Source organism: Anomalospiza imberbis, chromosome 3 (assembly GCF_031753505.1).
Source record: "Anomalospiza imberbis isolate Cuckoo-Finch-1a 21T00152 chromosome 3, ASM3175350v1, whole genome shotgun sequence".
Classification (NCBI taxonomy): Eukaryota; Metazoa; Chordata; class Aves; order Passeriformes; family Viduidae; genus Anomalospiza; species Anomalospiza imberbis.
The window spans coordinates 99,152,376-99,166,879 of NC_089683.1; the positions used below are offsets into that span (position 1 = coordinate 99,152,376).

At 44.9% G+C, this 14,504-nt stretch overlaps 1 protein-coding gene across 1 annotated transcript in view; it reads left to right on the forward strand.

Annotated features, from left to right (window-relative positions):
* Positions 1-1,111: 1,111 nt before the first annotated feature.
* The window catches only part of ABHD12 (abhydrolase domain containing 12, lysophospholipase), a 37,486-nt gene continuing 24,093 nt past the window's right edge, over positions 1,112-14,504 (forward strand). The window contains exon 1 of the mRNA XM_068186019.1: positions 1,112-1,364. Within this exon, the coding sequence (XP_068042120.1) occupies positions 1,213-1,364 (152 nt within the window). The 5' untranslated portion in view covers positions 1,112-1,212. The remainder of the gene's footprint in view (positions 1,365-14,504) is intronic.

A 14,504-nucleotide genomic window follows, 5' to 3' on the forward strand; every position in this document is an offset into this window, starting at 1 on the left:
CTTTCTGCTACTTATCTGTAACTGCTAGATAGTACAGGCTGGTATTATAACAATTGCTTTCTCCTTCTTGGTTCAGTACCTCCTGGGATTATTTAATTTATGTATTTCTCTGGAATCTGGGGTACAGGATCACTTGGCAACAATTCAGAAGAAATGCTTCTCATGCTAACTAGCTTGCACACCCAATCTTTCTATTCTTATGGATCTGTGTCTTTCTTGGTCTCGTGGTGGCCACAGATGTAATTCCCTGACAGAATTACATTTTACCCAGTTGCAGTTGATTACAGGACAACTGCTAAGTTGGCTTTATTAATTTCTTCCTTACTTCCTTTGGGAGTTCTACCAGGTGTCTTTGTGGCCCATAAATTGTGTCCACTATCAGCGGGTATGCTTTTTCCAAATCTTTGTTAACCTCTCCCTAGGTCTGAGATCACTGAAGCACCTCAACACCTAAACTTTAACAAGGGAGTTAATTTGTTTCTCTAACACATGGGAAATTGCCTTTCTTGCTGACTAGGTTTAAAAGTATACAAAGATCAAACATCTAAGAACTTCCTTTCTTAAGAAAAATTTGACATATTCCACACTTTGCAACGCCCACGCAGAGCCAGGGAAGCTCTGTAACGTCCTTGCCCTGCCTGTATGGCGCCTCTTTAGACATAAGCCAAATGAGGACCTGCTTTCCAATGTGAAATCTTAACACTTGTGCGCCATCAAAGAGCTTCCTCCCTGTCTCTGGTCCCACCGCCGATTCCATCAGTAGGCTGCCTCTGACTCTCCCCACATCCCCGACCCAGCCGTGCCGTATCGCCGTGCCCAGGTGCGTACTAACGCTCGCCGCCGGTCTCACGGCCCTTGCAGACCCCTGCAGACCAGGCGGGGGGCTCTTTCACGGGCACGCACAGCTCCCGCCCTCAGCAACGCCGGCGCCGCGGGGCCCCGCCCCGGCCCTCAGCGAAATGGCGGCCGGGCTCTTGCCCTCAGTAGAGATGGAGCCGCGGCCGCTCCGGGGCGCTGGCGGGCGGGCCGGCGTCGGAGGCGGGGATTGGTGGGGGCGGTGGAGGGGCGGGGCGAGGGGCGCGGCCGGGGGCGGGGATTGGCGGGCGCGCCGGCGGGGCGGGGCCGGGCAGTGCCGGGCCGGGCGCGCGGCGAGTGAGCGCGGCCCCGCTCCGCTGCCGCCGTCTCCGCCGCCGCTGCCGCCCCCGCCCCGGCATGAGGAAACGCAACGAGTCGGTCACGGTGGAGCATGAGCGCGCCGCCGCTGCCGCCGCGCCCGGGCCCCTCGACAAGGGCTGCAGCCTGAGGCGAAGCCTGCGCCTGCCTGCCTCTGCCGCCGCCGAGGGCATGAAGCGTCCGCTGGGCAGGTGAGCGCCGCCGTCGCTCCGCCGGGCTTTGTTATCTCTGTGTTACCGTCTCGGGGGCACCGGGAGCCTGCCGGGGAGCGGGACGGCAGCGGGGCTGGGTTTCGCGAGCACAGGGGAAGGGCCGCCGCCGCCCGGCCGAGGAACCCGCGGGACGGACAGGTACGCGGGCCCGGGATGTTCCCCAGCTCAGCCCTGCTTCCCCGGCTTTCCCCGTGTGCCAGGAGGGCAGGTGCCGGCCCCGCGGTGCCTTCCGTTCTCGGGGCAAAGAACCGGTCGGAGAGCGGGGCGGTAGCGGGACGGGCGGACCCAGCCCTGGCCAGCCAAGGATGGGAGGGGTTTGGTGTTCGTACCTGGGCGCTGCTGCCTCCAGCCCCCTTTGGAGCAGGCAGGCGTTCTCCCGAACAAAAATGGCCAGCACGGAACCCTTCCATCAGAGAGCGTATGTGGAGCAGCAGGGCCCTGCAGGTAGGATGTCTGCGTTTTTGGAAGAAGCTGGCGGCTGTCAAAGTCATCTCTTTCCCATACATGAATCAGATTTAGGGGTCAGTAGGAGAAGCTGACATGCGTGACTGTTGGAAGGAGTTTAGCCGTGGCTTTTTGCCAGCTGTGTTAACGATTTAAACGTTTTGTGCATATTTATAGTGGGGAAATATTTGTGTACCTTTCTAAAAAGACTGTAACAATAGAAGGTGCTTATCACCTGGACCCTTCATCGTGCAAGGTTTTGGGAGGCTGCAATACGCGATGAAGACTTGCCTCCCTGGCCCTCTGCAACTGCGAGTCAAGATACAACCTTTCAGTTTCACCTAAACCAGTATGGTGGTGTTCTTTGTGTTTTGAAAGTGTGAAGAATGTGTAATGATCAAAATAGCTGTGTGATTTGGGCAGCTGAAACCAAATTACTGTGCTTCAGCAATACATCAGCCAAATTAAAAAAAAAAAAATAGGTGCTTATCAGTGCATTTCTAGTAAATGAGCTATTGTGGATGTTTCTCTACTAAATTTTCTGAGATTTTTCCTGTTCTCATAGACAAAATTAGCATCTGAAAAGAGCTGTGGATACTTGCCATGTTCAAAGACAGAGGCTTTAAAATGTGATTTCTCATATTGGGTAATAGCTATTTAATTTTGTGCCCTGGAGGTAAACCTTTGGGATGCTGTCACTGCTCTGTACATGTTATGACAAGCCTTTGGTAATTGAAAATGGCGCTGAGATGATCTCTCAGTTTCCATGACTGTGCAGTGGATCAAACTGCGACAGTGCCCTGCTTTTATAACATTTTAAAATTTGGCACATCTATTCTCTTTGTCCAAGTGGATGTCTTCTAGACCAGTGGCACTCGAATGGTGGCTTGCTGGCTTCTTCAGCATTATGAATGGCACTCAAGCACCTTTTACTCAAATGGAAATGCTGTCGGTGGTGAGCATTGAGTAAGCCCTAAGAGCACTGAGTGCAGGCTGTTGGCTTGGTCTGGCAGGCAGGTGCTTTGTGGATCCCAGACACAGCACAGCTGTATTGGGAGGCCCAAGCTAAAAATAGGGAAAGCACATCCTGTCTGCAAAAAATATTGTTGCATTTATTTCTCCATTTACACATTTAAGAATGATCAGCAGTCAAGCTTTCTTGTTTTTCTCCATATTCTGCTTTTGAAACCCGTTTCAGAAGTTCCTGAAGTCCTGCATGGATTCTGGTCCTTCCCCCGTCTTTCTACCCCCCACCTCCCCCTGTCCTTTTTGGGTCAGGTACTGTGTTTCACACAGCAGTGTTTCCCAAACTCATGACATTGTAGGAGAATCTTGTTTGAAGCTTGTTTTCCCCATTTTGAAATATCTGTATTTCTGTGATTTTTTTTTTCCTCTTTCATGCTCTCCTGTATTGTCTACCTTTCTTACTGACTTTCGGTGGACCTTCTCTGACTTCCTCATCTTGTGAGCCTTCAGACAGTGCTTTGCAGGCAAAGCGTCTCTGTCTGCCATTACCTTCTAGCAGTGTTTTTTATGGGATAACAATCGCACTGCTGAACTGTGAACCTGAGCGTGCAGGAAGGGGAGGTCCAGACAGAAGAAGGGATGATACCCAGAGATAAAGTTCTTGTCCAGAACAGTCACCCTGAGTCGGGTCAGACAGCCTTCTAGCTCCATATCCCACCTTTGGTGGACAGCAGGAAGTGTTTAAGGAGCAACATGAGGGTACGCATGCAGTGACCTCCCCAGGACAGTTACCCTGGCTGTGGTCAGTTATGTGGCCAACAAGTTGCTGTTACACCATCTAGATCATCCTATTTTAATATGCAAGGTCATGCTGTTATTGCAGCATTCCTTACACCACTGGAAAGAAAAGTGGTGTTTGATTGTTGTTTTCATCGGGTTACATCAGTTTTACTCCCCAACTTGCCGAAGCTGTAAGGTGAAAATTCAGCTGCAAGGTTTCTGGGATGGTGGAGGTGGCATAATATCTGGAATTGGAGATTTTTACCACAGCAGACTATTCTTATCTTTCTCCTTGATGAAACAGTTAAAATCAACACATGAATGCTGTGTTAAAGGGGAAGTTGGTCTGTCTGCATTTCATGCTGCTGTTCTTCAGCCTCTGGAGGCTTGGGGAAGCAGCACATGTGTTTGGCTTCATCCTGTGGGTTTCCATCTCTTATTTGTAAACGATACAAGCCACTGGCTAGGAAGGCAAACCAATCCCCAGTAGCGTGGAGTGGCTGCGTAGTTGTGCAGCCAAGGGCTGATCATGTGGCATATTCCATGGGTCAGGAGCACGGGGCGGGGGAGCTGCAGAGGCAGCTGTGTCTGTAACTGCAGCAGTGACCAGGAGGCTGTGGAGCAGCAGCAGGGCTGGTGTGTGCCCTTCTCCAGCACAGCTTTTCCTGCTTGCATCCAGCTCCTCAGCAAAGGCTAAATAGCACCCTAGGTGACGTTTGTGGAATACAGTGCTGGCTTTCTACCAGCAGCAGTTTGTTCTTGCAGCAGTATTTTTGAATTTTACCAGCGCTGCGTTTGCCCCTCAGTTTTTGTTCAGTCATGCCATCACAATGTGCTCATTCATCCAGAAGCTGAAACCCATTCTAAAGAGGTGGCTGTGCATTTTGACTGGCAACTACTCTGTTACAGAAAGTGTGTGCATGTGCTTCAAAGTGTAATGGAAATGGATATCTGATAAATAAGATTTGTGTGGCTTTGGCTAGTGCATAGTGTAGTCAGTGTGGCTTTTCTGAAGTGGTTTACAGCCAGAAATGAACAAATATAGCTATTTCCATTTTCTTCCATAGATAATAGTAATATCTACTACGATGGTTACCTAAGCACTTTACAAGTTGCTCCTTTAAAAGTGCGTGATTTTTTTTTAAAGGAGCTGTTTTGTCTGAAATTATTAAATGCAATAATGAAGTAAATAAAGAAATAATAAGCAGTGCTTGCTTTTCCTGGTATGTGTGTTTTGTGTAGATGGCCATTCCCCTAATATTTCTGTTGTGAGGCATTTTCCAGGTGACAGTATTGGAAGGGCTAGATGGATATTAGGGTAACATTGTGTTTTGGGTACTTGCTGTGACTCATTTTTGTGGTCCGTGGCTGTGATATTCTGAGGAAATGTGTTTGAGCAGCCATAGATCTGGAAAATCTTTATGTGGGAGTACAGAGAATAGATAAAACCAAATAAGCTTAATACTGGCATTAGATACCAGAGCAAATTCTCCTATCTCATTTCTGCTGAGCGCTGATCCTGGTGATAAAAGGTCACATGCATGTTACCCTCACTTCTGTGACCTCATGGTTATCTGATCCTCATTTAATCCCAATCAATAGTCAGACTATCGATGGGAAGTGTGAATTTTGCCATTCTCCAATTCTCCTTCAAACACTTGTTTGCTGTAAATGTTAGAACTTGTTCCTGTTTCTCTCCATGCTGCGGAGCAGTGAAGCTCTTCAAATCCCATGTGTGTGAGCTTTGTTCCTTGATACTTTCGTGCTCTTCCTTGCTGGAGAAACCACTGTCCCTTCAGCTGTCCCTGGTACCTTTTCACAGAATTTTCACAGAATTTTCTAGGTTGGAAGAGACCTTTAAGATCATCGAGTCCAACCCATGTTCTAACACGTCAACTAGATCATGGCACCAAGTGCCACATCCAGTCTTTCTTTAAACACATCCAGGGATGGTGACTCCACCACCTCCCTGGGCAGATGATTCCAGTATTTGACCACTCTTTCTGTGAAAAACTTCTTCCTTAAGTCTAGCCTGTATCTCCCTTGGTGCAGCTTGAGACTGTGTCCTCTTGTTCTATCTGTTGTTGCCCGGAGAAAGAGTCCGACCCCCAGCTCACCACAGCCACCCTTCAGCAAGTTGAAGAGAGCGATAAGGTCACCTCTGAGTCTCCTTTTCTCCAGGCTAAACAATCCCAGCTCCCTCAGTCGTTCCTCATACGGCTTGTGTTCCAAATACAACTTTGCTGCTGGGGACCCCCGGCTGCTGGCACAAGTCCCTGCAAGGGGTAGTTTTGGGACCCTCTCGCTGGCTGTCCAGCCTGTGCACCCCACAAGCTGGATATTTTTGGGCTGACTCTACAATTTGGTCTAGTTTCAGTTCCACTGTAGTCAGCCTTGTTCTTATTGTTGTGGTGCAGCTTGCTCTTGGGAGGCAGAAGGTTGCTTTTACAGCATTTCCTGGGTATTTTATGAAAATGCAGGGAGGTGCTGAAGGGAAGAAGGTGCAGCAGCCTGCCTGCTCGTGTCTTCCCCTCTGATGCAGCTGAATTTTCCTGGAACAGTGAGCGTGCTCCTGCATGTCAAATGCGATGTGTGGTGACCCTTGGTGCCATCCTGCCCCAGCAGCTGAAGTGCTTCATGCCTTCTCATGTCTCTTTGGATTTAACCAGGGGTATCTTCCCCCTGACAGAAAACTTGGCCATCTCTATTATCTGCCCCTCTGTCCTCTCAGTGCCCCATCCTTATATCGCTAGACCTAGCCCCCTTTCTTATGTTACTTTTTTAGAAGCATTTGCAGAATCTTTTATGATTATTCCAGTCTGTTCCATTGTAGCAGAGATGACAAATACTTAAATTGTTCTCCTGCAAGTCTTCATCAATATATTTAAGGATTTTTTTTCCTCAAGTGAGTTTTATGCTATTGTCTCTCTTAATTGCTGTCTTCAGGTTAAACCAGTTACTTGTCAGGGCTTTCAAAAGAGGAAAGAGGCTGCCTGCATAGAGATATTTAATCAATCATGCTGCTTTTTCACCAATTCCACCTTCCTACTGGGTAACTGCCTCTATTTCAGTTGTTCTTGAGCAGAGTTCACAAAGGAGCTGTGAAATGGTTTCCAGTTGCTTGCCTGTTCTTTCTTTCATAGTAAATACAGGTTGAATCACAGTCCCTCCAATGGGTAAAATATGAAAAAAGAGTTTCCTTTGTGTGAGGACTTTTTTTAGTGTGTGGGACTCTTTTTTGTTGTTGGTTGTGTTTTTTTTTTTTTTTTTTTTTTTTTTTTTTTTTGCAGTTCTCTTGAAGAGCATGCACAGTAATATTTTTCTCAGATATGTCAAAAATGGGGTTGTGTAACTTTTTCCACATGTATGTCTGCCTTTTTTTTTTTTTTTTAATTATTTATTTGAATGGTATCACAGTAGCTCTGCCTCCTGTTTTGTCCTGTGCATTGTCAGCCATTCTGGCAGCTTATGGCTGGGGAATGCCTCTGAATTGCTCCCAGGTTACCAATATGGGGCATTAGGTATTCATTCTCTGCAGCATCTTCTTGTTCATCTTTTCCAGCCATTATAATTCCCTTTCCTTGTGCTCATCTTCTCCCTACTCTTTCTCAATGACACATTAGTCATTCGGCAAAAATAGCAATATTCCCTGCAATGTGAGGAATTATTAGTTTTATTATTGTGGATTGTTTTAATTTTGTAATTTCTTTTTTTTAGGATTTAAAGATCTGTGAAGCCATAGTGTTGACATGTAGCAGTTCTGTGCCTCAGTGTGTTGCTGTTACAGCCTATCTTTTTTTCACCATTTTCATCACTGACTTTGGGTTTTTTTTGGTGTTAACTAGGTGTGGTTTACTCTCTTAAGCATCCCTTGAGACTCATAGCATCCTCCTGCAGGTCTGTCTGTATGACCTAAAATTTCTTTCTTTGGATCCAGTGTACCCATGAGCCTCTCTGGATTTTCTGTAATAGAGCACAGCATTTTTGCTGCTGCATCTGCTCTGTTGTGTCTTTTATTCTCTGAGCAGTTTCCTCAAGTCCCCATATTTCTCGCGGAGACCTCTGCTCAAGGCATGTTCAGGCTGAAGAGAGTTTGCCCTCTGGTTTTGTGCTGGTCTCCTTGAGCTCCTGATTTCCTTGCAGTGCCATATTTCTGACATCATACTTGCCCCTGGGTTCAGTTGCTCTGCTTTGACAGCTTATGCCTGAATTAATAATTACCATGGCATTGCTAATTGCCACTGCTTTACAATACTTTCTACTTGCGAGCTGTATGAATTGCCTCTGCTTGTTTGAGTATACCTAAACTTCCCTTGGGTTTGGTAACTCCTGGGACTAACAGGGCTTCCTAATCATCTCTGGAGTGAAGGTGCCTGTGGAGATCAGGGTCTTCACAGCATTGTCACGTTCTCTTCTGTCCTTTCTGGCATGTGGTTGCTGAGCCAGAAGTCAAGTTCTCTGCAGATGCAGTCACAGGTCATTGCAGTGAATCTGTAGTTTTCTCCAGGATGCAATGTAGATGCATTTCTTTTTGGTGAAAACAACATTGTGGTGTTTTTATTAAAACTAATGACAGTGACATCATTTCCTCTCCAGGATGCCCTTTCTGCTGTATGTTCAAGAGTCCTGGTGTACCCCAGCAGGACTTCTGCTGTATTTGAAGATCGCTGCTTGCTGAGTCTGGGCTCCTTTGAAAAGAGCAGTGGTGCCTGCTTAGGAGGCTGCAGCCAAGTTACTTTATCCTCCTCGGTCTGAAGGGCAGGTCAGATTATTTTGGTAATCATGTCAGGATGTGAAATTAGTGAATAGGCATCTGCAGCAATTCCCCTATAAAACCTGGGGTCTTGTAAGCTCAGTGGGTAGCTGTGCTGTGTCCTGTTGTTGGAGCTCCAGCTGGCTTCTGACATTGGGAGTGAGTGACTGCAAGCTAGGGACATTTACTAAGGGTGTAATGTGAGAGCACTATGTTAATGTAGCTGTGACTGAATCAGTACCACAAGAAGATTAAAAGAAAGTGCTTCAGCTGTATTAAAAGGGTAACAGGAGACCTAGGAGACTTAAAAGCCATTAGCCTGAGGTGGAGTCTGTGCAATTTAAATTGCAAGAGTTAATTTGAAATTCAGTGGAAGAAGATTTAACAGCTAAATGTATACACTAATGAAAGTAGATTTGTCCTGTGGAAGGACACTGTAAAATGTGACAGGTTTGTCATGATTACAGCCTGGTTGATCAAAGTATCAGCAGTAAAATTGTTTCTCCAAAGCACTTGACTTTGTACTGTAGTTTTATTGACATTGCTTGCACTGCTAAAGGAAAGCAAGGAGTGGGATTGATGCTTGGGTTCAGAGGTGTGTAATTTTGTATATCAATCATCCCAAGGATGAGTTGGTTATCAGTTACTATTGATAAACATGGGAGGAGGAGAGGATTGATAAGGGTTGATGGATAGGGAAGTCAGCAGTTCAAAGCAGATGGCCAAATAGTGAAAAGGTCACCAGGACACAAGTAAAGCTGGCAGGATGGTGTGTGAGAGAGGGTAGGGGTTGTAACAGGGATAGGAATGGTGACAGAGTGTGAAGCTGTTCCAGGTAAGTCACCTCTGTAAGCTGTCAAGTGTCCCTGAATTTCCCTTATCCAGGCAGTGAGGCTGCCATCTAGGCTGTGGACTTTTGCCTTGCTGGCACACATCTCTTCCCTTCTCTTTCTCTCTCTCTAAGCAGCTGGTGAAACTAGTGCAACACTTGGCTTCAGAAATCTGCCTCTTTGTTATTGAAGGCAATTCAAACTTTAAAGCAGAATTTCCTAATTTTAGACTCTATCAAGTGCCTTGATCATTCACTGCGCTAACAGGAACTATGACTATTTACTTTCCAAATCAAAGTGTTTGTTTAACCCAGATTTATGTCAAGATTGTAACTCTTACTGAGAAATAGAGCAATAGGAAAGACTGTTAGACTAGAAGATTAACTTCTAAAACACAAACACTTGAAAACATTCGAGATAAGTCCCAGGCTGCCCTTGTTCAAAACTATCTGTCCAATTTGTACCCACTTAAAATGGTTGTTAATTACTCTTGAAAAAGAGATTAGTGTTGAGTAATAAGGGCCAAAAGGTCACGTGAAGCCTCATCTCCCTTTTTACTTAAAGTGTGCGGAATAAAGGATTTCAGGTGGCATAGCTGAAGAAAGGAATAAACTGAAGAATATGTGAATAAATGAAGAAACCCTTTTGGAAGAGTACTCTTCAGTGGCATTGTGCAAGCTCAGAGCAGAGAACAGAAAATGCATTTACCCTATCCAGAGCCTGGTTTCCATTCCCCTGGCAGTAAAACTTCCCCCGGGGTGACTATTCTGAGACAGAGGAGCCTACCCTAATGAGGATGATGTAAACTGGAAACTTGGAGTCAGGGCTTCCAGGCTGCAGCGTCCTTGCTTGTGGAGCAAAGTGTGTTCAAGGTGTTTAAGAACTGAATAGATGTTAAGATTTCTTACAATGCTCACAAAGGGAAGCCTGGCACTCTTCTCCCTTAAAGCAGTCCTGTTTCACTTTTTGTAAAGTTTTGATTAGTTTCAGAGCAGCTTCAGGAAGCAGGAATAAAGCTGACAACGCAAGTTTTATACTGCTGAATGTGAAAACTGAATTGCACACAGTCATTGGAAATAGCCCATTCTCTTGTTCTTGCAAATCCAGCAGAAATGCAATGACTGACCTTTGCTTTCAGTTTCTGATAGCCTTGTGCTGTCTCTTATAAAGCGTTATTTTCCTCTTTCACTACCAGAGAAGGGAGCACATTTTGTTTTAAACTTTGGCAGGCTGATGTACAAGTGCTGCTTAGCACAGCTGGTCAGAGCATGGTGCTAATGACACCAAGGTTGTGGGTTCAGTCCCTGTATGGGCCATTTGCTCAGGAGGTGGACTCGATGGTCCTTGTGGGTCCCTTCCAACTCAGAATATTCTATGAATCTGTTTTGTTTCCATGCAGTTAAGTAAAAACTCCAACACCTGCTTTTCACCTTGGAGTTTGTGTTTTCTGGGTTGGCTCTTGAAGGTTTTGTAGTGTTAGCAATGGCTTTGGTTTTAATTGTCCTTAATTTTTTTAAGCCTTTGTCATTTTGGAGTTCTTTCCTTCACAAGATGATAGCTAGAGCTGGAATCCCTGAATAAAGCATAGATGAACACAGAAACAGATTAATCTGCCTGGCTATATGCAAAATGATCCTCTGTCCAAAGTATGTCAGGGCCAACAGCAGTTCTGTATCTGCTCATACATCTGTTCTTTAACTATGGCTGTTGTTTTATGGCCATGCACTGTTTGTTAAGCCTCCCTTATTAAACGGGTCACAATTACAGAGGACACAGTGACTGCCAGCTGAATGTAACTGTGCTGGGCTGACAGTCAGCATATGTAATGTTTTGGCATTGTTTAATGTTCTTGTTTGCTTCCAACGGGGAACAGTTGGTCTATTGTAATCAAAATGTATTGCTAACGATGTGTTCTGAATCTAAAAGGTGGCAGTATCACTGCTAACACAAAAACATTCTTTTTCTTCAGGCTTCTGAGAAGGAATGGCTTCTGGTCTCTGCCAGCAAAAGTAGCACTTTTTCAGCTGGAAAGTATAAGATGAACATTTTCATGTATTTGGAAGGAAAAATGTCTACAATACACAAATGAATCTTTTGCTCAGGTGATTTTGACGAAAGCCAGAGCCACAGAGCCTGCTACTAGTAGTAATTCTCAGTCTGTGTGGCTGCCTCACAAGAACTGCTATGTGAAAAGATCATTTCATGCTTACAGAGTTGTGCTGCTTGGAAATACAGATCTGTTCCCTCACATGTTCCCTCACATGTTCCTCACAAGAACAAAGAGTGAATCTGGATTCTTGTTCTTGCTGCAAGGTTAACGCACGCATGCGGGTCTGTCGGGTTTACAGCACGTTTACAAGCGGTAATTGGTGGTGGGGGAATTGGCTTGGCTGTACTGTGTGCTGCCTCAATTATAGTATGCATGCAGCAGGCAAGTGGCTTGAAATGCAGGTTAGGAGCAGTGGTGGCACATTGTGTGTCTGAACTAGTTCTGCTCTTGAACCTCTCTTTGTGCACCTTGATACTCCTCCCCATGAAGGTGAGTGTGGTTGGGAGAAATGAGAATTTCCTGCTCCAGTAAAAACCAGACTGGGCTGGTCTCAAGCTTCTGTTTTGCACTTCCAGTGCTGTTTCAGTCTTTTGGTGTTTATGTTCTGCTTTTTCCTCTTTCATTAACAGACAGCTAATGTGTTCCCCGGCTCACAGAGTAGTGAGAGTGCTGTGCCTTTAATATAAACCAGCTGTCAGCTGTGAAATGAGTAAAAAACTTAAGAATTCGGTAAACACTCTGGGGGGAGTGTACTTGCCACCACAGTTGTATCTCAATGCCAAGCTCGACTAAAATCTAATGTGGGTGACTTCAGATTTGATTAGTGTCAGCAGCATTGCTGGTGAGCTCTGGAGAAAGTGTGTTCTTAGAATTTAAACAAGGGCTTGTACCAGAAAGGTTTGGGCACAAACCAAGAGGGTGTTGCAGAAGATGCATTCAGGAAGAGTCAACAACCTTAAAACCCTAATCCCCAAGCCTACTCTTCTGTCCCAAAAGTCAGTTGTTCAGTTGCTGACGGTTTAATTATTCGTTGTTTGCTATATACTTAAAATGACAGTAGCATCTGCTCCTTCCTTTTTAAAATGTAGCTTTCAGGTTAATCTTGTCACACGCAGTTCACACTAATGCTAATAACCAGTGTACCCAAACATTGAGAAATAACATAGTTGCTGCTTAGGCCATGCTGTAAGTATATTTATATAAATTGGTACTGTGTTGTCAAATGTTCAGCCCATTCTTTTCTCCTGGTCTGTGAAACGTGTAGATTTCATAGAATTGGAATGTTAAGTTATCAAGACATGTTCCAAGCTCCTGTCCTTCAAAGGATGTGCCAATGCATAGTGATTTAATCAGACAAGCTGTGTTATTGCTGCATTTAGGGTAGTCAGCTTAGTGGTTGAGAAGAGGAAAGCCCAAGCCATGGCATTAGGAAGGGATGGGGTGGTGATGGGGGAAAAGTCAGATGATCCATGTCCCTGTTCTGTTAAATGCTTGTGAGAGCCTTTCCCTCCCTTGCTTAATTTGTTCTGCTTTTTGCAAGTGTGTTCCACGGACAAAGACCCATATATTACCTGCAAGCTGCTCTGTTATTTCTGCTCATTAATGCTGTACACTGACTTGCCTTTCCCTCCCTTCATGGGCTTGTGTTTGTTTTTTTCCTGCAGCACTCTGAGTCCTGGCGTAACCTTTGCTGGCATTTCAGTGCTATCGACCTGATCAGCAGTGCTTTCCTCTTACCCTGAGTGCTGATGCCACATTTCCCCCTCTTGATGCATCAGGCTCTTGATTCTTTCAGTTCTTACCCATGATCTTTACTTCTTCCCCCAACTGTAATGTGTTTATGAGGGTCTCAATAGCTGGAGCTTGATGGCCCCTCCTGAAAAACTCAATTAATTGAATTTACTTTACTTTGCAGTTAAAACTCTTGGAGGGACAGAGCTAAATTCTTGACTGGCTAGATGGCTTCCTTCTTGCTGTTTACTGTTTTAAGTTAATGCTTAATCACTTGGTATTAATCTGAAGGAGGCACAGAAGCAGTCTGTCGGAGTCTGGGCTGTAAGAGGGGAATGAGGTAGTGAAGTGGGGGACTGGGGGGGGATTTAAGAGCTTGAAGTTTCAAACCTCACCTGCACTCAGGTAGGTGGAACAACACTGAAGCTCTTATCCCAGCCAAAAGGAGATGCTTTGTAGGCTTTGTGGGAATAGATAGTTTGCAATAAAGGGAGGGAAAGGAATGTGTCCAAGGCAGCAGTTGTACAATCTCTGTAAGCTGAAGCCATGGCCAAAACAAAAAGGTCCTGGGGGTTCCTTCTTTGGAACCTTCTTAGGTGTTTCTACCACAGCTACTAAACTAGCTCCACAAACTCACCTATTTGAAAAGCTAATTTTATGTGTATTTCCATGTATCTGTTACAATGCCGGTACAGGGTTGGGTCTTTTCTATGATGAACTTGTTTTGTGGCCCCACTAACCAGTGCTAGCTTCAGGCTGCATAGGTGTGGGAGTGAGTGGAAGGTGGGATAAACTGCATAGTTTACTCATGGAGAGCTTGTCACGTGAACTGAGGTAACTTCTCTGACTGAGGGTCTAACTGAAAGCAGCATCAGTAGTCATTTGATTGATGTTAGATGGGGTGTTTTTAATGGAAAATAAGGGGTGAGGTGCTAAAAGTGCTGGTTAGCATACAGACCAAGTATTGTGCTTCTGTTTGCTGACATGCAGCACTTCTCTGGAGCTGTGTATGAAACTTTCATGGTCTGTGATACTGCTATAAACAGAGAAATAAGTTATCGCTTATGATCACTTTCTGCTGTGCTTTAGACATACAACATCCTAATCAGAAAAAAAAAAAAAAAACCAAAAAAAAAAAAACCAAACTATAACAGTAGCAAAGAAGAATATATTTCAGTAGCCAGCAGTGTTTTTTGTTGTTAGAACTGTTTGTTAGCATTTGGCAGGAAATTCAAAGTTTTATGGGTGTATTGACATCTTGTAATTTCTGGGTTTTAAATTTTTTCTTCTGTTGGGACACCTTCACTTTCCATCACTCATGGTAGTGTGTCTGTTTAAAAAATAAGCTGCCACAATATTCTGAGAAACCTGAAGGTAGAGTTTGCATGTTTAAAAAGATTATCAAATAGCTCAGCTTGCTTTTCTTTTGCTTTTTGGTTATTTTTTAAATGAAAACCCATAGGCTTTAAATTTTTTGCGTTTCCCCCACCTTATTAAGCCCATTATTCCTGTTAATTTGTCTTTTAATTTAGAGAGAAGTAGCAGAACATCCCAAATCTTTGCTT